Source organism: Synchiropus splendidus, chromosome 19 (assembly GCF_027744825.2).
Source record: "Synchiropus splendidus isolate RoL2022-P1 chromosome 19, RoL_Sspl_1.0, whole genome shotgun sequence".
NCBI lineage: Eukaryota > Metazoa > Chordata > Actinopteri > Syngnathiformes > Callionymidae > Synchiropus > Synchiropus splendidus.
The window spans coordinates 4,393,184-4,416,796 of record NC_071352.1 but is presented as its reverse complement, the minus strand read 5'-3'; the positions used below and the strand labels follow the sequence as shown (position 1 = coordinate 4,416,796).

The window sequence follows — 23,613 nt, the reverse complement described above, 5'->3', positions numbered from 1 at the left end:
ATCTAATCTCACCTTTCACCTCCGATATTCACACCTCACATTTTACTTTCCCTTCCTTCCTGCTGTCTCTGCCTGAGCCTGCCCCGACCCAGACGTCTGCTCCCCCGTCTGAGCGCCTGCCAGATTCCTACGACGAGAGGAATGCGCGAGCGGGCCTCGCTGGGCGGCAATTAACATTTCGACGCTGCTGCTTCCACCTTTGCACGTCACCAGTGATCCTCAGGCAAGCAAATACCCTCACAGTGGGATGAATGGGAGACGCTTCTTTGACGAAATAAAGCGGCGGTGGGCGGGGCTGACAGTGAAGTGAGCGGGAGAAGACACGGTCTCTGTAGCAGGAGTCAAACCTGCCACACCAAGACTTCTACAGAAAATTCAGATGCGAAAGATAGATTATTTATAAAGTGAAGAAAGAGAGAGCGTTTCCAAGAGGAGCAGACTGCATACCATTTCCCCAAAGAACATCTTTCCTTACTGCTCCCCCAGCTGACTACACACACATCCAACCCAGCTGTCTGGATGGGGGAGGGGAGATGCAGGGAGACGGTAAGGGATAGTGATGGAGAGAGGGATGGCGAGGAGCCAACACGAGAGGATGCGCTAACACGAGGCCCGGAGAGCAAATACAAGCAGGGAAAGAAAGCGGGTGACGGAGAGTAGAGGAATGGGGGGGGAAGAGGGAGGGGCTGTGAGAAACATGATGTTACGTCTGGCTGCCTCCACCTGCACCACAATGCTTACGCTGTAAATCAACAACCTGAGTCAGCATGGACGCACTCACCGGGCGCAGCTTCGACTCACTTGCTCACGTCTGGCAAAGAGTCCGGGTCACCACTTTGAAAATCTAATATCGCTCATACTCTCCTCCTCTTATTCCAACGGGCGGAGGCGGGGGGGGCAGGCGCCTACCCCAGGTACTTCGGCAAGAGGAGAAACTCACCGAGGGACAGTTTAACAGTCACTTAACATCAAAACTCACCGGAATGGGGGGAATTCAGCCTCAGCCGTTGCAGCATGTTATGGGGCTAGCAGTGCAAGTCATGGAATTGCAGTCATGATGTTTTCTTTCTGTTTTCTCCCACCTGTCTAAGCAAAGAGGCCCAGACTTCCCTCCTCTCTCAGGGGTTTCCCTCCAGCTGCCACAAATATAGTAGCGTACCTGAAACCTGGTCTACTTTCAGTCCTAATGACGAACCCCAACCAAACACAGATTTAGTTTTCACCCAGATTATCGTTTCAAAACGTCAACAGCATTTAGGAGCTTGGTTCGTCTGAGAGCACCTCGACCGGGAGGCAGCATTTAAAAGATTATTTATGGAATAATGTCGGGGGTTTGCAGGAGCACTCAAGGCTTAACATACAGTGGGCTATTATTGTCATTTCTTAAACAGGTTTCTGGATTTATGTGCTCCAACACTGGCAGCAGCAATCTTTCACACACCCAGCGACTCATCTATCCATCATCTGTTCCCGCTGCCACACACACACACACACACACACACACACACACACACACACAGAATTCCAGCAAAATTTTCCTGCAAGGGAGTAATTCACGACTCAATAACACAGTGAACACACACACACACACACACACACACAGCCACACACTCTTGCGCACAGGAACACACAGGCAGACAGCTGGAGCCATCAAACCAAAGCCAGCGAGAGCCAGTTTTCTTCAGATGGATTTGAGATGTGAGCTTCAGCGTATCATCTGCCAGCACGCTGCTGGGAATGAGACGTCAGCGTCCTAAAAGCCTGCTGCCTTATAAGGCAATTATCTCACCCTCTCGCCTTTTCTCCCTCTTTTGAGTGGGGGGTTTGCGGGGGGAGCTTACAATTATGTTCGACAAAGAGCAAATTAGTCACCTGGCAATTTCACTGTGACTTCAGGATGATGGGTCTTGAGAGCCAGGAAGGTGGTGCTGATGCGTGCGGCGGCAGGGCGGAGAGCGACGCACTTGAGTGTATAAATAACAACAATAAGGTCGTGCACCATGGAGGGGCGGCGCAACAATAAGCAGAAACTGTGCGCACGCATTCCTTCATGGCGCTCGCACAAAGGCTGAGCCGCCATCGATCCACCCGCTGCATCTTTGAGGGCACTTTGACTTTCATCGCTGATGACAAGGAAGTTAATGTTACAATTCTACATGTATATGAGTTACAAATGGGGGAAGGTTTGGTTGGAACAATTAAAAAAAACAAAAAAAACTCTATAACAGATGTAAATATCGACACACAATGACACCTTAGTGTTAGTATTAAATGCTAACAGCTAGCATGCATATGTCATATCAAGTGAAAATACACCACATTAAAAAATACATGAATGCCCATTTTGTGGAAAAAATAAAGAATATAACAGCTTTCTTCTGTTTTAAGAAAAAAGACTAACAAAGCTAGAAGCTACATGCTACCTTAAGGGACTAAAAAACTTCATATTAGGAAACTTATATTACCATAAATAATCTACTTATTCATAAGTATTGTCCTGTAATTAATCATTATAAAGTACAAGTTTCAGTCTTCTTAAGCAAGACTATATTTTGCCCAGGAATGGTCACCGAAAGTGCAGTAATAATTTCTGATTATTAACAGTACATGAGCAAGTAATTAGCTCATAAACAGTACAAGTATATTAATAGTATATTATAGCTTCCAGCCCCTGGCAGTTTTCAACTGGCAACTTTTCTCCACCACTCCTCCCCGATACGATCATGCAGTCTGAAGTCTCGACTGCTATTTCACCCACCCCATGATGATTGAGCTCCTCATTGACACACAGACAATGTGAAGTCAATACTTTTCTGCTTCAGGCGCCAAACCCGCTCAGAAAACATTGGTTTATTCAAACCAGCAAATGCTTATGTAACTTTGACAGCAGCTCACTAGGATATGAAACTGCTTCAGAATAATGCGTTTCTCTCCTCGTGGGCCTCGATGGATTCGGTCTGGAATGATTTTCCAACGTAGTCACTTGTGACTGAAAATAAATAGGCCCCGAATCTTGGCCCAGAGAATCAATGAGGGCAGCTGCGGTCACTATATCGGCACACGAAATGTCGAGTATGGAAAAGTCAAGTCATCCAGAGTGGACGTGCATTCAAGCGTTAGATTTTTCCATCACCATGTATGGCTGCGAGGGGACAGAGGAGGAGCCCGCTTCCTCTCAGAACCCGCCGTTTGCTAATCCACTGAGCAGCTCAGAAACCAGTGCTGACGCTGCCCTTTTCCACCCACGATCCCCTAATCCCGCTCACTGCAGGTCGAGGCCAATAATCCTGGATTAGGAACCCCTTCCCACAGCGCGACCATGGGGTCCCTCATGGGGGCCTGCTCATAGTCGACGAAGCCCGAGGCGTTTTGCCTTTCACTCAGTCGGCGACAGAACTGCCGATACAACACAGAAAAAGCTAGCAAACAGTGTGATTAGCGGAGAAATGTCACCCCGGGGGGAGCTGTGGCGCGGCTTGTTGGAGCTGAATAACAGCGGAGCGAGATAATGAAGGAGCGGCGTTTAATTGACAAAAATGTTATTCAAAAAGGAAGAATTGAGTCCCCAATGTAGTACTTCGTTAGCGCCTGAGATGCTAATTGGGGCTTTGTTGGAGATGACACCTTCAGTCTTAATGTGTCTTTCAAACTGCGAGGTTTTCACCTGAAACAAAAGGTGTAACTCAGGCGGCTTCTGTTTCTGTCTCTTTTGTCTTTACTGCCTCTGACAGAACTATTGAGGAGATCATTTAGAAACATCCCGAGCATGTTTCTTTTCTTGATCTCAACCTTCAAGTCTGGAGGAGGCACTTCTTCACAGACCGAAGAGCTTCTTGTCCTCCATCATAGTAACCTGATTTTTACAGACGCTTATTCAATTTCCTCCCTTTATTCGATCCTCTGTGCGCTGACCACTCATGTGCTGAAGGGACCCGAGCAGCTCACGTGTGAGAGACGTCACTCTCTGCCCACAAGGGAAATGGAAGCAGACTTACAGGATGTTTTCATAGTGGAAGCAATGATATAGCAGTAAGAAAGACGAGTGGAGGTGTAGAGGGAGGAAGAGCCCATTCATTGCTACGGACACTAGAGCTTTTGGAAGTCGCCAGACACCACTGTTTGGCCTCTCCATCACATTGTTCCCCAGCATCCCGTCCCTCCCATAGTCAATCAACCACAGACCATCCCACTTCTGTCACCTTGCGACACAACAACAACTTCGACTCTGGGAACAATGAGACCAAATCTGAGTTTCAGCAGCAAAGGTTATACTCGGTCGATTAACACTCACCGGTGTGTTTACATGGCCAGGTGGGACTCCCGCTTGCATCAGCGAACACGTCCCCCGACTCTGTCGGCGCTCTGCAGGGAGACTGAGTGTTCAGAGAGCACGTGAGTATCACGGCAACACTCTCACTAATGGTTGCCATGTCCCTAATCACATGTGACTTCAGGCTTCATACCCATTAGCTTAGATACAATACATGAGATATGTTTCAATTCCCCTAAATACTCCTCTCACAGTAATACGTTTAAAACAGGAATACATAATCATAAGTTATTTTAAAGTATGAAATATCAAAAGAATTTTACATTTTTATTGCAAGAATAAATAATAAAATTAAGATTTATTCATAGTATAGGTAGCTAAATATACACATCTAAGAATTGGATTAAAAAAATATATAAACATCAAATCATGTGTCATTAGGATACATATAGTGTTTTATATTTAAATAAATATATGTATTTATATAATAAATACTTGAAACATCAATACAAAAAGTATTCAAATTAAATTAATTAAAAAAACTACATAATTGGGGGTCAGAAGGAATTTATTTTATTTTATTAAATAAATAAAACGGATGGAATACATAAAACAATGCAGTGAATATGTTTAAAAAGTGGAAAATATACTGAAGGAAATATGGGAGACAAAGGTGTTCTATCTTTCCTAGTCTTTGGATGAGTTAGAAGACAATTTATCTTGAGGGGGAAAAAAACATGGGAATATGAAGCAATGATAGCACATTGTCATGTTTTCATCACTCCTCTCCAACACCCCAGTGTCACACACTGACAGCCACACACCCACATCTGATCCAAATGTAGGCCAACCGCAAAGTCACCCAACAGCTTCTGCAATCCCTCATAACACCTGTGACAGCAGAGTTCAACGCCACTCAAAAAACTCAGAACACACCTCCGCATCCCTGTCATCCTCAATCCCCCCAGACTACCCCCCCACCACTCCAGCCTCCCCGCCTTCCGTCTACCAGCAGCTATTTTCACTGGCCTCATTTTCATTTCAATCTCCGCCAGATAAAGTGCGCGGCAGCCGTAAGTCGACATCCTCACCTGAACAGTCGCACGGTGAGCTTGTCAGAGCCGCCATTGTTATGGTAAGAGGCCAAATCGCTCCATTTGCATTGAAGGTTGTGAAAGACGTCGGTTTTGGTGAGAGAGTGAGGATGATCGTGGAGAAGATGATGCTCCACCGCGACAATATTGAGGTGAGAATTGCCTCTCTGCTCACTGAAGACAATTCCAGATCAGGCTGATCGCAGACTGACTCTTATGATGAGAGATTGGAGAAAATGTGACAAATAAGATGAAAGAGTGTTTACATTTTGATGAGTTTAAAAGGTGCTGCGGAGAGCAGATCCAGTTCAGACTCAGCCAGAGATCCATCAAATTGGCCCAACCAGCGTCTTGGACAGAGGCTGAGCTTAGCTGTCATCACTCACGCAGGTCAGTACACACACTACTGACGGGGCTGTCGTCCGCACTCTGCCACATTGAATGTTCTGTGAAACCTGGAGATGAAATGTGGACGTCAGTGGTGGTACTACAAGGTTCCAATGAAAGGAACCATGAAGAGGAATTCAACAACTCACCTTGTTGTCTTTCACCGCTCCATTTATCAAGAGACAAGCAAAGACGTGAGGCTTGTTCGACAGATGTTTAGCGATAACTCAGAGATGAAATATCAGGAATTACATTCATTTTCAGTGTTCATTTGAGGCCGCAATTACACAAACAGCAGTGAAATCTCAAGTGCACAACACACGTCTTTAGATTCTCCTAAAGCGAAACCCAGCTGCTACACAGTTAAACCGGGAATTTCAATGCTGCCAAGCCTCTGAATTATTAATGTGACGACATGACTATCATGTTACTGTTTACTCCGTAACCATGACATTGCTCTGTAAAATTAACATTTGCTCGTCAAATACTGCATTTACATGAAAAGCAGTGTAGTCAACAGCCAGCAATGTCATAGAGGGTCAAAATATTTCATGAACTGATGCAATAAAATTAAATTATAGGATGTAAATAAAAAAAATAGATATGTAAAGGATGACCACATAAAAATAAAATGGTGGTGTGTTCACCGATTTGCTAACCATGAGATTAAAAATGGAGGTCAACTTCTAAATCAGTGCTTTGAGGCCCATCATTATGCTTGGGGGACCAAAATCAAATAAAAAGTATATTATAATAATCATATACATATTAAAGAAATGAAAGTTGCAGTTTTAACCGAGCACACAAAACAAAAGTTTCGTGATAATTTCATAAAATTGATATTTTTTTGGTCTATGACCAACTGAAATGGCTTCCAGGTCCACTTTTCCCGACCCACCAGTTGAGAATCACTGCTCGGAATGGCACATAGCATTTGGCCAACATTTTCATCATGAAATAAAATCAAAACATACAAAAAAGTACCATTATTGCTGCTTCAAAGTACAATTACATTTTCCTGAAAGATTTTTTCCATGAGAAAATATAAATATTTGATAGCACTCAGTCCCTCTACAATGACTGTTAATGTTAATATAATAATAAAAAAGGGACCAACTAACAATATCAAAATTCTATTTTAATTTAAATTTTTGCTTGAAGAAAGTACACATTACCATTATGGACACTCAATTTGCAACTTTAAGACGTGGTCATAGTGTTATGGCAGGTTATAAAAGTAGCTTCATTTTATTGGTTTGGCACATTTTGACACTAACATCATATGCCATTTCGAATCACAATTATAAACCATCATATATCTACCTACGCAAACAAATCCTTTAAGAACTACAGAGAAGTTTAGCTGTCATCACAACCTGTAGGTTAAATAGACAATTTAATAAACAAAGACGGCAAAGTGGTTAAATATTTCACATTTTATTACACAATGTGGCTTTGTTAAGTGACACCAAGACAACTGAAGTGACCATCCAGTTATTGCCCCCATGTTCATGTAGCCACTTCAAGTAAGTGTGACTTATTAAACAATGCAACGCTGATAAATCATTTTAATCCCAGGGTTCTTTTATTTGTAAAATCATCTATTGCTGTTGGAAAATATGGTTTCAGTCGTGTGAATAAATGCGTCCAGACTTCATGTAAACGGAATCAGTGACCCATCTTCCATGCAAGGTTATAGTATTGCTAACATTGATGATACATTTACCTGCTCATAAATGAAATGCAGCTGTGATTGTTCGTTGGAGTTACCAGTGCTGAGTGGGACCATGACCGCAGCTGCTGTTTCAGGTCCTTTATTGTCGGCAACAAGAGCAGCTAAAGTGCAGCCTACACACATACAGACAGGTGGTCATAATGTTCTGGCTGACTGGAGTTTGTGGACTTATATTTCAACCACTTTCCTGAGTTGAAAAAGCGTAACAGCAATCGTCAGTGCTTGCTCCCGCAGCTGGTCCAAGTCGCTGGGAAACTGTCCAGTTTCATCTTACATTGATGAGTGTTAAACACAAGTTTGGAATGAAGAGGTCATTGAACGCATCACCTTCTAAATTATAAAATGAGAAAGGGACAATTAAACATGTCACTTTTGCCTCACCAACATGAGAGACTGGAGGTGGGGCAGCGACCTGGAACACTGTGGTCCAACAGTGACGACTGCTATCTTGAAAACAACCTGCGGATAGATGGTGTGCTCCAGATTTGATTGACAGGTGTGTGTCAGATATTTTCCACCCCTTCACTTACTCGCACGAAGAAGCCTCCATTTGATGGGAGAAGTCAAAAAGATTGCACCAGGCGACTCGCTTCGGACCCTGCCGTGACCGCAGCCTACAAGCCCAGCCCACGTTGCCTGAGCCCCTCACAGGCTGGTGATTGATTGGTGATTCACTGAACCCCAGTCAGCAACACTGGCAGTTTATGATTGATCACATTCAGTCGAGGCAGTGTTCTGAATTGCAGCATAAGAAGAAACTCCTGGATCCAGAGCATCGCGATGGAGAGAAGCCGGAGAGGTCGTAATCGTCGCTGAGGCGCTTGTTATTCATTCATTCAACATGTAATTGAAGAGGTGAACAAACAGATTCGGGATATTTGCATAATTTTCAGACTTGTTTTCCATCTTAAAGGAGAGAAAACAAAAGGGAGGAATAATTGACTGGAGAGCGCCTTTGCCACACTCATTTTTAGAATTTACTTTGCTCAGATTAAGACGCTCAGATTGACTTTTCATTGCTTACGGAAAGTGAAAATATCCCGAGTTTTGGAGCCTTTCTTCCCCTCCAGGGGAGGCGTGGGGGTCAGGTTGGGTGAGGGGGACGGTGAGGGGGATGAGGGCAGAGGGGTGGAGGTGCCTCCATAGGGGCAGCTCTCCGAGTCTGTGTGCTCTCCTGAACACTCTACGGTGGGGATGTAGCGGCTGTCCCACATCCCGGGACCGCAGAGTTTACAGAGGTCATGTAAGCTGCAGGGGATCCTGGGCAGCAGGCGGAACTGGTAGAGGAGGCTGCGTGCCTGCAGGTGGGGAGGGGGGCATGGGTGGGGGCGGGGACATACGTAACACATCAGCTCGCATCACCCATCTGAATTACTGCAGTCAAAGTCGACATGTTTGACTTAAAAAGAAACACTGTCTGACCATAAAAATGGAGGTGACGAGTGAGGTACCTTGCGGAGCACCAGCTCCCCGTTCATGTGCATAGAGAGGTTGCTGAAGTGAAGCAGCATTTGGTCGGTGGCGAGCTGCTGGTCCGTCACGTCCTCCCCGTACAGGACGATGATGGACACACACAGGAAGAGGTGGAAATAGTCCGTCTGTGAAGAGCAGCGGTGATATTGGGGTAATATTAGCATGGAGAAGTGGAGTGGCAGATTAAGACGGGATTAAAGAGGTTTAGGATGGGAAACTACATTGTCATGGCGGCACCTTTTTGTTTGCATGGCGGCGATTATCACCTCGAAATGTTAAGCTGCCAAATTTAAAAACGGATTTGAGAGGAGGAAAGCCACAAGTTGGTAGAGTTTTGCTACTTTAAATGCAATTTTTATCCATGAAAACAAATTGAGTCTAACAGTGGAACGGGTTCTGAGCATGACCTGACCTGGTAGTGAGCCCAGCATGCCTCCCACATGCGCAGAGCTTCTGTGTCCGGGAACTCGCGTTTGAAACACAGCAGGATCCAGCGGTGGCAGAAGAGCAGCTGGAGCCCGTCCTCGCCGAGCCGAGTCAGGTGCTGGTGGAAGTGCGGCAGCATGAGCCGCAGCAACTCTCGCAGGTACATCTGAAAGCAGGCGGTTAAATCTCAACTTTATAGCCTCACTGTACTTGGGATAAATCAATGTACCAGCTGCCTCTCCATGTCTTCGTCGCGTGGGGAGCTGATGAAGATGGTGTTCTCCATCAGGCCCACGAAGCACCAGAAGGTGTCGCTTTCATCCTGGATCTCGCTGAGCAGAGGGGCCACCAGGTCCGACATGCCTTGGCAATACCCCATGTCTGGATTAAACACTGCATAGTTGAGTAGAATTCGCCTGAGGAGGAGAGGCCGTTCAAGAACTACCGTCTCTGAATGTTGACATAAACACAACGTCCCACCCAAACACGCCACTGATCCAACATCTGTTTCTAAACTGCTGTTAATGCCCAGCAAACACCACACTCCACTTCTGTGGTTGCTATGCCAACTCCTCCAGTAACCAGGGAGAAAAATTAATGATCTCTCTGTATTCCCCACACGGATGCTGCTTTTAAGAAATCCTCTTTACAAGTACTTTTGCATACTTAAGCAGCAGTAAAACAAGAGTGGAAAACAACAGCATATATTTGATTGGAAATGATGAAATATTCAAATGGGGAGGGGATGGATGTCGGCTCAGAGAGGCAACCAACCGAAGGCTGGTAGTGAAGCAGAAGTGATTCAGTCAAGCCCGTGCAATTTTGATTTTCTGGTTCTTCAAATGAAGACGTGACTTTTACAGAATCTCAAAGGTTGGATTATTAATTATGAGATTCTATTTTTATGTCCAAAATACATAATGTTATTTTTTTTTATTATGATTTATTTATTCATTCATTTAAGTTAAGTTAAATGCAGTTTTTATTTTATTTTTTAATATTATTTTTTTCTTGGATTTACCATTTTTTAGAAAAGGAGAACAGAACAGACAAGAAAAATAAAGATACAAAAATAAAACTTCACTTGTGTTGGGATAGAAAATACCCTTTTGTGGAAGTATGCTATACCTTGGATATCTTGAAGGATCTGTTCACAAATCAGATCAAAATTTTTTGGTAGCTAGAAAGAAGGCTATCACAAGAAAATGGATTGACATTGTTCAACAATTATTAATTATGGAGAAACACATTTAAGATGAAACTCAAAGAAGAACTGTTTAACTGGAGGTGGGAAAAATGGTTGAAATACAAAAATCTATTTTTAGTTTTTTCATATTATTGCATGTGTGAACGAACTTTTCTATGGTGCGCTTCACAGGATAATTGGATTTCATATGTGCATCAACAATAAAAAATCTTAGTCCTAAAAAAAAAAAAAAAATAACCTAAAACTTCAAACATTACTATTAAGCTTTTTAAGTCTATGCTTTGACTTAAAAAGTGTTTGTTTAAAAACTGGAGAATTATTTCAATATTTAACTACAGCACAAACAAACTTTTACCTGCAGTGTTTGCAAATACATTTTTGTATTTCATGATTAGCTACACCATAAAAACCTTTCTATTGCTATATATGTTATGCATAAAAATGTTGGTTCTAGGTGATGGTAATTGTGAATGTAGCACATATAAATATATTGACACATATGTGCATCACACTCATGGTGCTAGTCTCGAATTATAGTGAGTGGCTAAATATGGTTGCAATCTCGGGAATAGAAATACTGTGGCCATGACTGTGACGGTTGAAAAGGATTGTCAACCATTAGTACCATGTCAGTGGGTCGTGTCCACCTTGAGTTGGATCAAACATAGCTAGGAACTGATTCTAATGTTTCCTACTAGTGGGTCCAACTGGAAGGAAGCCCAGAGCTGACCCAGGACACACTGGAGAGACAGTGTCCAAAGCATGTGAGAGCAGCTCAGTAGTCTCCCCGAAGAGCTGAAGAAAGTCTCTGAGACAGGGAAAACCTGGGCCTCTTTACCAAGGTTGCTGCCCCCATCACCTCTTGGCTGGATATTTATGACATGCACTATGACAACAGAACACAGCCCTGTAATTTCACTGCTTAATCTTACTCTCTAATAGGGGTGATAGGCATTAAAAAACATCATGCATCACTAATCAGGGTGCACGGGAGGGAGATACCTCGACAAACATTCGGAGCTGGCATGAGAGTCGCTAAACTAATATGCTATTTAAACCCTCTGCTCCTCGTTTAGGAAGCCATTAGCTCTCAGCATACATCAAAAAAGTGCTCTGGCAGCTTAGTCAGAGTCAATAAAGCATGAAACTCATTTGCGTGTCCCCCAGGACTCTGAATATGAAATGAACGGAGAGAGTGGAGGGCTGATGAGGAACGAAGAAGCCGGGAGGGAGGGAGGGAGGGAGGAAGACCGACCTCATGATCTCCACGTTGGGATTGTTCTCTCCTCTGAAGAAGTTGTTGCTGCGGTCCGTTCGCACCACGTCCTTATCGACGGTGAACTGGACCTTCCTCCAGAACTCACTCTGCTCCTCTGGGCTCATGGACAACCTAACCAGTCGACACTCTGCATCAACAATCACTTATTTATCAACACCTGAATTGAAATATTGATCAAGCTAGATGAATAAATGAATGTTTTACATGCTGCCCTGGTGCAGGAGTTAACTGTGAAAGACAAATGAGGGAAGACTGCGGGCGGCCTAGCAGGGGTCCGAGGAAGTATTTGGAAATAAATCTCTCCGGTGAGAACCATTGCAAAGCAGTAAGAGCCAAACCCATTCCTCGAAATGTTCAAGAGAGTTTGGCCGCAGACCTAAAGCGCTCAACTCCTAATAAGCTGGAGCGATTTAATTAGAGTTGTTTGTTTTGCTGGTGGCTCCACCAGGAATAATGATGGCACACCTGATGCAATGTCACGCAACTGCTTAGTTTCGGTACAGCGTGTTTGTGTCACTTGGTTCTCCCTCGGCCGCCTCTCTATATTTATGTGCCATCTCTCCTGAGCATGTTACCTGACGTGTTTCCCAGCAGCTGCCGAAGAGAACCGGGCAAACAGTGACTCACCTGTCAAGACGCTGATACGACCGCAGTATCAAGATAAAGGCATTCTAATAATGCCGGGAATAATGAGATAAGAAACAGATGAAAGGTCCACCTGAATCCTGTTTGAACTGGAAAAAAATGCGAAAACTGTGGTGATAAAATGTGTTGCTAGTTCGATACCTGGACTCACAAAGAAATCTGAAAGGACACATGCAGTACACTCTACAACTGTCCACTGCAGCCGCCGTGTGACTGCTAATGATCGGCTGGTGGCCTTGAGTAAGAACAAGCAGGATAATTAGCAGACATCACTGAAGACGAGTGAGCAGACCTCACGGATGAAAGCTGTCTAATTAACTCCTTTCACACCCGTTTGATGTGTGTGTGTGTGTGTGTGTGTGTGCGTGTGTCCAATCAAAAGCTGAGATTGGCTCTGACATGTTTTCTCTCCAGAGTCCCTTATTGTTTCTATTGATCGCACGGCGCCGTCACCGAGAGGCAACAATAGACTGTTATTGTTTGACTGACTGAATGTCTGGTGGCCAACGTTGCTGCCACGTGACAGCGTATCTGTGTATTTGTACTATCTCAGGAATGCAGCTGATTCTTAGTACTGCGTCTCCATTTACTGAAGGACAGAAACCCGCTGGGATCTCACATCATTGCAGTCCCTGGAATAAAAATGTAACTTCATCTCTACTGAGCATATGATCAATCATTCCCCGAAAAAAAAGACAAATAGTCATGGTTACATAACACAGGCTGTTGTTGATCAAGCACGTGTCATGACATTTTCAGTACCGAAAAAGCCTGTGGCGGACCAGGGGAACCAGTTTCACCGTGATGATTTACACCTCACCTGCGCTCCTGAATGTCCCGGTAGTCAGTGCGCTTTTGTAATCTCCAGGCCTCTCTCTCCTGGGACGTGGAGTCATAGCTGTAGTAGTGCAGCAGGAAGGGCCACACCTCTCCACGGATGGATGGGTCGATACCGCCAAAAAAGATGGCCTGGTTATGAGAAGCACGGGAAAAAAGAAATAGAATCATCAAAAAGAAATGTTTAAACCAACCTGTTTCGCTATGAGTCATTTCTCTAAGAAGCTAATTCTCAATATGAGTCAAAGTGAGAGGACAGATATGACTCACAGAACAATCAGTAAAACTGAAAGCCCCTTTTTCTCTTTTGACTTAAAAGCAGGAAGAGGCCGATGTGAAGCACTTGACCTGAGGTACTGGCCTCTTTGAGACTGTGGGAATAGAAATCCCATCATATCTTGTCCATCAAGTGAGAGGGGGTTTGTAGGCTGGTATAATGTTCTGCTAGCTGCTGCAGTGGATTTGCACAAGAGGTTGCCAGCTGTGGAGGTAGAGGGAAGATAGGGCCTGACTGGAGACTGCTAAGCCAGGGAAGGAGGAATTAAGATCCAGACACCAAAACTCAACCATAAACGTTGCAATATTGCGACCTACCTTTCGCAGCTTGTACTCCTCCTCCACCTGTCCGTTGTGGTTGAGATGACGTAACCAGGTGGCGACGTCCAGCCGCCGGTAGAGCCTCTCCTCTGGGTGGGTTTCAGCCGACGGCAGTGAGGACCTCTGGATGGAAAACTGCATGCAAGACTTCTCATCCGACACCTAGCCATGTCAGGGGTGTTAGAAATGCTGGGTGAAGAATCCAACTGTCCTCCAGACTTCGAACCTACCTGATCCTTCAGGTGAGTTTCTCTGCAGCACTTCCACTTTTGGAAGACCTCCGCCAGCTTGTCCAGGCCAGCGTGATGGAAGTGCAGGATTTTATACTGGCTCTCTCTGCTGGCGATCACCAACTGACCACTGGTGCACGCTTCGTCACTGCAGGTCAAGTTGGATCAACAAAACTGGGTCATTTCATACTCTCAGCTGCAGACACAGGTATCACTACATAGGAAAAAGGACCACAAGATGGCAAAACAACTGACCTGAAAAACAGCCGTAGCGATCTCATGTGACCCAGGTCTACCCGGAAAACTCCGCACAACTGTTCCAGGGCCAGAACCTTCTGCTGCTCCTCCCATCGCACCCCCAGAGACTGGCTGCTGGACTCTGATGGAGCGTGGCTGTCCAGACTGGAGGACGAGCTCACTGAGTGTGTCAGCGATTCCTCACACAGGTCCCTAAAGCAAAGCAAGAGGGCATTTTAAAGCGCTTTTTTGCTTTTATTTGCATTGATATCGAAAGGAATGTAATTGTATTATATACATTTTCTGATTTGCAACTTTTATTTGCCAACTTTATTTGTCCATCTAAACTTTCGCAGGAAAGGGACGTCATATCCCAAACATCCATGACGACAGCGACTAAATGAGATGGCAGTGTATGATGGGAAATAAAAGTTTAAAAAACTTCAGTACCATTGTGAAATTGAATATCGCGATAAATGAATAATAAAACATTGATTTTAATTTTTTTTGTTCCCCTTCTAATATATACATTTACTATTCTCCCTGCAGTTCCACACAGACACCCAGCTTCAGAAAATCCCTCGCACAAAGTGGGCAATTGTGTCTTGACCGCTGATAATCGTGAAGAAATGCGGGGTTATTCCACGCTATCTGCACTGCCCTGTTGTTTTGGGTCTCAATATGGTTCCGCCAGGAGAATGAGAATGGGAGGAATGCATGGAGGCTCCTGAGGACACACGTACACACACACAAAATAATACACACATGAATCGCACATGATTCTCCTGTCATTCCCCCAATGGTCACATTATTGTTCCTGGTATTGAAACCTGAGCCTGTGGTTCTTCTGCTGCTCAACACAGGCACATAAACATGGCTGCACATAGAGTTTAAGTCAGTGCACACAGCTTCCTAGTCTTTGTCACACACACATACACACACACATACTTAACACACCATATCTAATGACCATGATACACTCTGAAACACACTCCAAGACATGCTAATGCTGAGAAACAGAGCGGCGCTCAAATGCATTAAACCCAGTGACATTTGAGAAGTGCTTTTCTGAATCAGCTATTTTGCTCGCTCAGGATCGTCTCCTCAAGCGTCTCCTGCTAGAATACATTCATACTTTCACGTTACGATCTCACCAACATTTTGCTCCCATAAATGCCACCAATAATTCGGTAAGAGATGCACCACTCAGGGCTCATGCCTCTGGCTCTGGGCAATATCACGAAAAACAATTGATGCTAACAGACATCACGACTCAAGCCTGAAACGGCTCATGGTTGTGGAGGTAGAGAATAAGATGCTGGACTACAAATGACAGAAAGCATATGATGGCTCTGAACATATAATATTTGTCTTATGATTGTGTGTATTAATTTTCTTTTTTAATTTTATTTCTTTTTCTAAGAACATTCTAGTTTATTTGATACCTTATTTTTAACATTAAAAAAAAACATTTTAGGAAGCACAAAAACCTGTACTCAAATCTAAACTTTGCTTGAGTTTTGAGGTTCAGAAAACAGTCTTTCCAACTATTTTCTATCAACATGACAACAGTTTCAACAGACTTCGTACACAGTTTAAAGACAGCTAAATTGTAGCCAGTCATGAAATACACAAGAAAATATTGCCCGCTGAAATATATTCACATCACATCTGGGTCAAATTGACACAATTATTATTATAACAGTATGTTAAAAAATGGCTTTAAGATACTATGAAGTCCCACGCTGCAGGTTTGTAAAGGATGACCTCCCACCACCAGGTGGCAGTTTTTCTAATAACTGTAAATGTTTTTGAAGATGTTCATGAGGGGAAAATGATGAAGAGGTCAGGTGAATTATTGAAAATGGGAATATATAAACATATAAAGTGTGTTCTGCGTAGCCATTTCCAAATACACAAATGTGAGAGATACACAAATCTCATATAAAAGAATGACTCACACTCAAGTGGTTGGCGTGTGCTTAAAGGGGCAAATGAGTACAGCCATTAATGTACCGAGAACACGATGTAAACAAGCTGTTTTGTAGTCTAACCAGTGCGTCCCAGCAGGCTGGGGAGAGATTAAACTGCCTGGAGGCCCTACATAACACCTTTTTCCACAAATATCAGGCTTTACACAGGGGAACGTTAGGTCACTCTTAGAAGAAGGACCAAAGCAAGTGCCGCAGTCCTCCCGGGACACGGAGGCCCTTCAGCTAATCCCTGTGGTTCAAAGTGAGGTGTGTGCGGAGCAGACAAACTGGTCAGGAAAAAACAGCGATCATTGAAACCCTGTCACAAAAACATGGGTTTATTACAGACATTTTAAGATCTACTCTTTCACAGAGTCTCGTAAGTCTGTATTTTCAGCAGTGTTCATGTTTTTAATTAAATGGGAACTACTAGTAAAAAGACAGAATCAAATGGAAAATAATCTTTTGACAACAAGTCTCTCATTCCAAGTTGGAGCTCATGAAAGAGAGCACAGTTCTAGTCTCCTGCAGAACAACACAGACAATCTACACATTGAATTCTTTAACAATAGATGTGGAACAAGATATCAGCCTCCCTTTTAATTACTGGAGGCTAATTTTAGCATAAAGAATCTCTGTGGTTCACAGTTGACTCCGCCTCCAAACACCAGAGACACACTGGTTTATCTTCTTGAAGCAGCATTGTGCACCCCCTTCCCATTTCCCGTCAAATTCCCTTCTATCGGCAACAAACACATGGTTTTCAGAAGTCACCAGATCACTTGCTCACATTCATAGTCTCATAAAGTTAAAGCTAAAAAAATGTGCGTTGAAGAGCAAAGCTTGAAGACTGTGATCTCTGTAGGTCACATAAAATGGCCAGGCTGGCTGTGTTTGGGATGCAGGCCTTGCTTTTGACACCTGGGACTCGTGTCAAAACCTTTTGAAGATGCTTACGAAGATACTTCAAAAATAGTATTGTTATACAAAGAAGTACACAGTACTTGTTTGCAGTACTACATACTTGTTTGTTTCAAGCTTGCAATAAAACATTGCCAGATATATTAAACGTGAAACTTTCTGCACTGTCTAGCATGTTTCTGAATTCATCCAAGTGACGTTAAGTGCTGCGGGAAACCCTGAATTCAGACGACAAGTCAGTTGGTTTAGGACAGAATTCTTCTATAATTTAAAGCATACATTGACCAACAACAGCATTACCCTGAGAAGTGATGGCTTCCCACCTGTGGCGAGCAGTGTCTCCATAGTTTACAATTTAAAAAAAAACAAATTATTAAAAGGGCAAGAATCAATGGAAAACTAGTGATGCTTTCTATTTAGTTTCATAGTTCTCATAAAAACATAGCTAGTTCCACATCTACTTTTTCCTCCTAATTCTGGTTTACTTGAATGCCGTCTTTTAGAAGGTCATCTTCCATGTCAAATTCATTTTACAGTATTCACAGTCTGGAAAAGTGATCCCTACTCTGCCCCAGTTGATTGAGAAAAAAAGCCGAGGTGGGATATTATTTACAGGCCTGGAAAGCAGACTATAAAATCGTAATGATGTTACTGTGAAATTACCGTCTTCTTCTCACCGCATGTGCATCCATTTAAAAGTTGAAAGTCACAGACAGTGGCTGCCAGCAATGATTTCATATACTACAGTTCAATTCCAAAGCTCCTTTGCCTTCCACTACTCCGGCCGCTCGTCCCCTCCTTCCCTTCCACTCCTGCTCTCCCGAATGTGGCCCTTTCACTCTGAGTGATTCCAAGTGACATGTTTCCAGTTCCCGGCCTCTTAACAGTGTCAATTAAAGCGAGAGAGAGAAAGAGAGATTGAGTGAGTTCCAGAGTTTTGGCTGCTGCTCCTCTCCCTCTCCAGTCCTCTAATCCAGAGACCTGACATGCAGCCCAGCACAACAACCCCGGGAGCGCTGGGAATCAAAGGGCTTCACACAGACTTTAGGAAGAGGAGGAGGAGAAGGGGGGGATATTTGAGAGTGGGGCAAAGCAAAGAGGAACCTTACTGAAAGACACCCAGAAAGACTCAAAGTATACAGGGCCGTATGGAAGTAAAATAAAGAGCTAAGCAGACACAGAAACAGTGACCATGTAGTGACTTATTTAAAATGTACTAAGACAAGACGTCGAAGCAAACGGCTGAAGATGTTCAGTAGCGAGATAAAACTATTAAAGTGAGAGATAAAAAGAAATATTTTGGGAAGTTATACACACACCAAGGTGAGATAAACAATCCTAACAGTAGGACTAATTTTAATAATATGTAATATAACGCACGCTATCACAAATATAAGAGCAAATCAAATGAAGAGGGAAAATTTGATTTCAACAGCATAAAGAGACACATCTTTTAAAAACAGAATTTAAATGATACGAAATAGACTATAAATATATTTCATTTAATATCCAATTAATGTGAGAGTCATGTGACAAAAGTGCCAAAGTGATGTGGCAAAGTAAGAATCTGAAGAGGCATTGAACATGAAGAGAAAGCGAGACGGAGAGAGAGAGAGAGAGAGAGAGAGAGAGAGAGAGAGAGAGAGGCAGAGAGAGAGGCAGAGAGAGAGGCAGAGAGAGAGACAGAGGGGGGAGGGAGGGTAAAATCACTAAAAAGCTGAACGATGATGGAAGTAATAGTGTTTGTAATCTGTACACAAATGAGCTAATAACACGAGAGACACTGTCCGCAGGGCTCGCTTTGATTTCATAAGTGTTGTTGAAAGAGCAGCGAATTTGTTTTTACATGCACATTTGGCGCTGGTAATCTAGTCATGCAGCTGAGAGACACCATGCGGCCATCAAGGGTACGACAAAAGTATGTCATCAATTATTTTGTTGTAGCTCCACCTTGTGGCAGACCATGGCAACGTCTGAATCGGAATCCATGGAGCATAAAATCACATGACCTGTTTCGGATTATTTGGTAGAGAGAACAAATCAAAGTTGCCAGCGAAACAATATGGCTTTTGGGCTGTTTAATAACCAATGGTGAAGAGTATCTAAAGGCAGACTGACCGACTCTCGTTGTCCAGGAAGACGGAGCCACTACTTTCACATAGCGCCTCGCTGACCGGGGACAAGCAAAAGGGCGAAGAGAAGGTGTCCGAGTCCGACCCCATGGTGCTGTCCCGGCTCACTTCGTCGGACAGCTCGCAGGAGCCTTCGTCCCCCTCGTCTCCGGCGGAGGACTGCGACGGCTGCGAGGCTGCATCGGATCCAACGTCCAGAATCAGACCGTGGCTGTCAGTCGAGTTGCTGTCGCCGTTGTTCCTCTCCTCATCCTCTTCTTCCTCCTGTGCCACCGGTGGGCGGGAGCGGGGTCTGAAGAGCGACCATCCTCATGCGTTACATGCTGTTTACTTCACTATTTGTATCCAAATACCTTTGGCCGCGGCGCCTTGCATTCCTGCGTACAGGCGAACTCTCCGGTGTTATGTAGCGCAGAGCTTCCTCATCCTGCCTCTGGATTCGGGAGTTGGGCACCCAGGTTAGGATCAGAGTGGTTCCCAGGCTCTCATCCTTCTCGGTGTGTACACAAAGGTAACCTACAGGGGGCGCAAATTTCGCATTCAGCCCAGTCTGATTCAAAGATACTGAAGTGAAGCTCGTTAATCGTGTAGTTTTCTGTTTCTATCCACGGGTCAACTTAAACTAATATTGCTACTGTTACTTTACTAATTAGTAGTTGTTCTTTAAGTACTGATTCTTATTCGGTGTGAGGGAGTACTGGTTGCATTTGCTAATGTAGTTGTAGTCTTTCTAAAATTGAAATAAACTAAGAACATACATAAATATAAAATAAATAAAATAAAGTTACTAATAATCATAGACAGTTATAGTTGAAACTGTTATTTGGAAATGTGAATAAAGTGTAGTCACACCTATTTGCATGGTCTATGCTATACGTACTAGAGTGAACATATCTATGTTGGAAGTCACACAGAGTGGCGTTGCATATCAGAGTGTTGTTCAACGTATTCTGCCCCCAAACGCATCACTTTGTCGCAGTCAAAACACCGAAGAACACAAACTTTAGTCAGACCTGGGTGGTGCTCGGCCAGACCCGGCAGGGGCTCAGCTGGATGGACGCACACGTTATTCTTGGAGAAGATGATCTCGCCATCCAGACTGGAGCGTAACGCAGAGCCTGCTAGTCCGGGGTTAAAGGTCAGGAGGTCGGAAGCCTTGGATGAAGCGCGTCGCAAGAGCCGACCCAGAGACATCTCCTAAGACGCTGAGACACAGGGCCCATCCTCTGTGGAGGGGAAGGCACATCAAGAGGATATGATGTATGGAAATAAAAAAAGTGACATCCTGGTTAATATTTAAAGGGCAGTGTGACCCATCACGTGTGTGTTCACTGCAGCGTCCTCGCTGCAGAGCGCAGGCTCGGAGTTGTGCCATGTTTTTATCACCTCTACTTGGCCGTACCAGCGGACACATTCCAGCTCCCCCTGTAGCATTGCGCCGCTCAACTGTAATCTCCGCCTTTGGTAAACAACGCACAATGACTGATATGTACACACACATACAGTCGTGCAAACACGCTCTAGACCGGCTGGAAAAATTCCACACAGATAACAAAGCAGGTGTCATCATTCCCAATCAACTTGGATGAGGCTAAAACAAAGAAGAAACAGCACTGTCATTGTGTATCACTCAAGAACTCAATATTAAATTAGATATTTGACTAAAAGCTTTTCCTTACTGTTTGATTTTCTTAGGCTTATCCCAGGCAGTTGGGCAGATGACTTGGGTTCGGACCAGGACCGCCTCCATGTGCAACACCTAGCTTCTCTAGATGTGTAAGGGCAGTAGTTCTACTCCGTGTCTGTCATGGATGACAAAGTTCCTCGACTCCATCCCAAAGAGTCTATTCTGGGTAGTGAATTATTTTGGCCGCTTTCTGTTTCAACTTGTTTTTTTTGGGGGGGGGGGTGTTACTCATTCAAAAGCCTTCCCTTAGGTCCTTTCATGCCTCACTAGAGAACAAGACCTTAAGATAGTTGCAGTCCCCGACTCAGTGCAGGGCAATACATCATGGGGGACGAGACACAGAAAACTTGACAGTGGTTCTGTCATGGCCCTCCACAAATCTGGCAGCCATTTTTGCTCGCCCCCCACTTTGCACCTACAATGCTTTCTCTGAGTTTACGACAAGAGACGGAACAAAACCCATCATCTCTAGTGTCTCAACAATCCAAGCCCAACGTAGAATCACTCTCACGCCTCATTATACATCCCTGCACAAGCAGTCCCCAATGTCCTGAACCCCCTCACAAATCAAGCACTAACATGAAAATCAATACGGTACTGTTCGCTCAGAAAGCCCATAAAAGGATGCTTGCATTGGTTGTTCAGTAATTGGTCCAAGAACAAATCCTATATGGACATCAGGAGTTTAGAGTTTGAGAGAAGCAACTCATTTGTTCTGAACAAAACAAGGCAGTATCTGTTTCAAACTTTGAAGCCGATCTATACGAACGCCCGACAGAAGTGTTCACCCTCCAGCTAGTTTCTCATCCTTTATCTGGAGAACCTTGCCTTCTTTTCCTCTGATTAAACAGGCATTTCCTGAAGCTCAGACCCAGACAGGAAGCTTCTTAGATTTACAGAAATGTTTGGATACCTTATGGAACTAAGACAAATTGTAAGGATTTTCTTACTTCACGATCAGTTACTCTACACTGACCTTTACATTTTTAATCCAGTGACTCAAATTACAAAGACTGAAGACACGCCAAACGAAGAACACCTGGAGGAAAAAGTATCACAACTCAAATGAGAATATGAAACCACCACCCAGGAGGATGCGAATCACAAATAAGAGCCACACCTCAGGCTTCAGGAATTAAGTTGTCATGCATGTGAAAAGTGGTGGTGACACCCACTTTCATCTATATGCTGTGCAAGCCATCCTGCGGGAGTGGAAGAGATCCGCCTGAAAAACTCCCTTAACTAAGCTGTTTATATAGTGGGTCTGCCATTTTAGAAGACCACACACTCCTCTGTAATTGGATATGACCATAACAGAGGTCATTTTTTTTCTTTCCTTGTGTAAAACTATAGAGTTAGTGAAGTTTTGTCATTAACTCTGCAAATTATAGGATTTTTTTGGGTTAAGAACATCTGTAGCTTTATCGATACACAGCGATTTCATTTACCACCCTCATGAATCATTGAGGACAAAAATGTATGCTCAAAAGTAGCATTGATATTTCATTCATTTCAACAATTATATGCAAAGATTAAATGCATTTTAACGGTATTGGCGTAGTAAATACTAATTCTTAGTAGTTCCACATTAATAACTGCAAAATCAAAGGATTCAAATGTTTTAATGATGGATGGTTGGCATGTGAATGAGATTCACTCTCGGAGTATTCAAAACACAAAACGAGTGGGGCTTGAAATTGACCCTTGAAGAACACCATACAATACTACTGACTTAAACTCTATCCACTCTTATATGGAATTGGGTGTTGACAAAGATACTGAATTGTTATATCACTGAAAGAAAGACTGTTTGGGCAAAAGGAAGCCGTGTGGGGGGAATGAAGCTTGGTCAGCTAGCCATGTCCGGTGGCAGCATCCGCCAGACGGGAGCAGAGGGCGGATGGGACAAGGCTTTTAACACCGCAGCAATATTCAAAACACAGGCCTGCAGGGAAGACACTGGCCCATGCAGCCCCATCTAAACCACTTTACTATTTCAGCTGGTCCGGCTTCTCATTCGACAACTTTTAAGTGTGTTGCCATAACTGACAGTTGCGATGCTAACGAGGTGATGAATTGTAGCCAACACCTGTTTCAGCTGCAGATGAATGAGCAGCTGTGCGTAAGACCTCACCTTCAGTCCCGCCTTAAGGAGTCCACAACCCGGTTTAGTCAGCCATCCTAACCGGCCCGGCAAACACCGACGCACGGCTATCTCCACCGCGTCGCCTCACCTTCTCCCGGGTTTGGCTCGGTTGAAACAGTATTCTAGTTGTTTTCCTGCAGCGGCAGCTCACGTTTCTCGGCGGCCGTCTCGAGAGCCACACTTCCGGTTACAAGTTTCATAATAAAAGCACCAACACTGCCAACTGCAACGCGATTAATGGCGTACTATTTTATTTGCCACACGAAGTGACGCACACTTCCGAGGAGAGTTTCAATATTATTTTCGCTTTACTTTACGGATCCTGCCAGTCGATTGC

The 23,613-nt window shown here is 44.0% G+C and overlaps 1 protein-coding gene across 1 annotated transcript; it reads right to left on the bottom strand.

The window, feature by feature from the left end:
- Nucleotides 1–7,138: 7,138 nt before the first annotated feature.
- tbc1d16 (TBC1 domain family, member 16) lies at nt 7,139–23,449 on the bottom strand. The gene is made up of 13 exons (XM_053852873.1): nt 23,265–23,449; nt 20,457–20,669; nt 19,797–19,959; nt 19,430–19,735; nt 14,436–14,630; nt 14,181–14,328; nt 13,948–14,112; nt 13,337–13,485; nt 11,848–11,982; nt 9,615–9,801; nt 9,372–9,551; nt 8,938–9,084; nt 7,139–8,784 (listed from the first exon to the last, which is right to left on the bottom strand). Exons 2-13 carry the CDS (start codon nt 20,635–20,637, stop codon nt 8,500–8,502), a joined length of 2,241 nt encoding a protein of 746 aa, XP_053708848.1. The 5' UTR covers nt 20,638–20,669; nt 23,265–23,449; the 3' UTR covers nt 7,139–8,499.
- Nucleotides 23,450–23,613: the final 164 nt, after the last annotated feature.

What these genes read in the sequence shown, in the direction of transcription:
- tbc1d16 (XM_053852873.1), bottom strand. Translation starts at nt 20,637, where the DNA reads ATGTCTCTGGGTCGGCTCTTGCGACGCGCTTCATCCAAGGCTTCCGAC. An exon ending in CGGGACATTCAGGAGCGCAG is followed by an intron (nt 11,983 to 13,336) that starts GTGAGGTGTAAA and finishes TCGACTGGTTAG; the next exon opens with GTTGTCCATGAGCCCAGAGG. An exon ending in AAGACATGGAGAGGCAGCTG is followed by an intron (nt 9,552 to 9,614) that starts GTACATTGATTT and finishes GCCTGCTTTCAG; the next exon opens with ATGTACCTGCGAGAGTTGCT.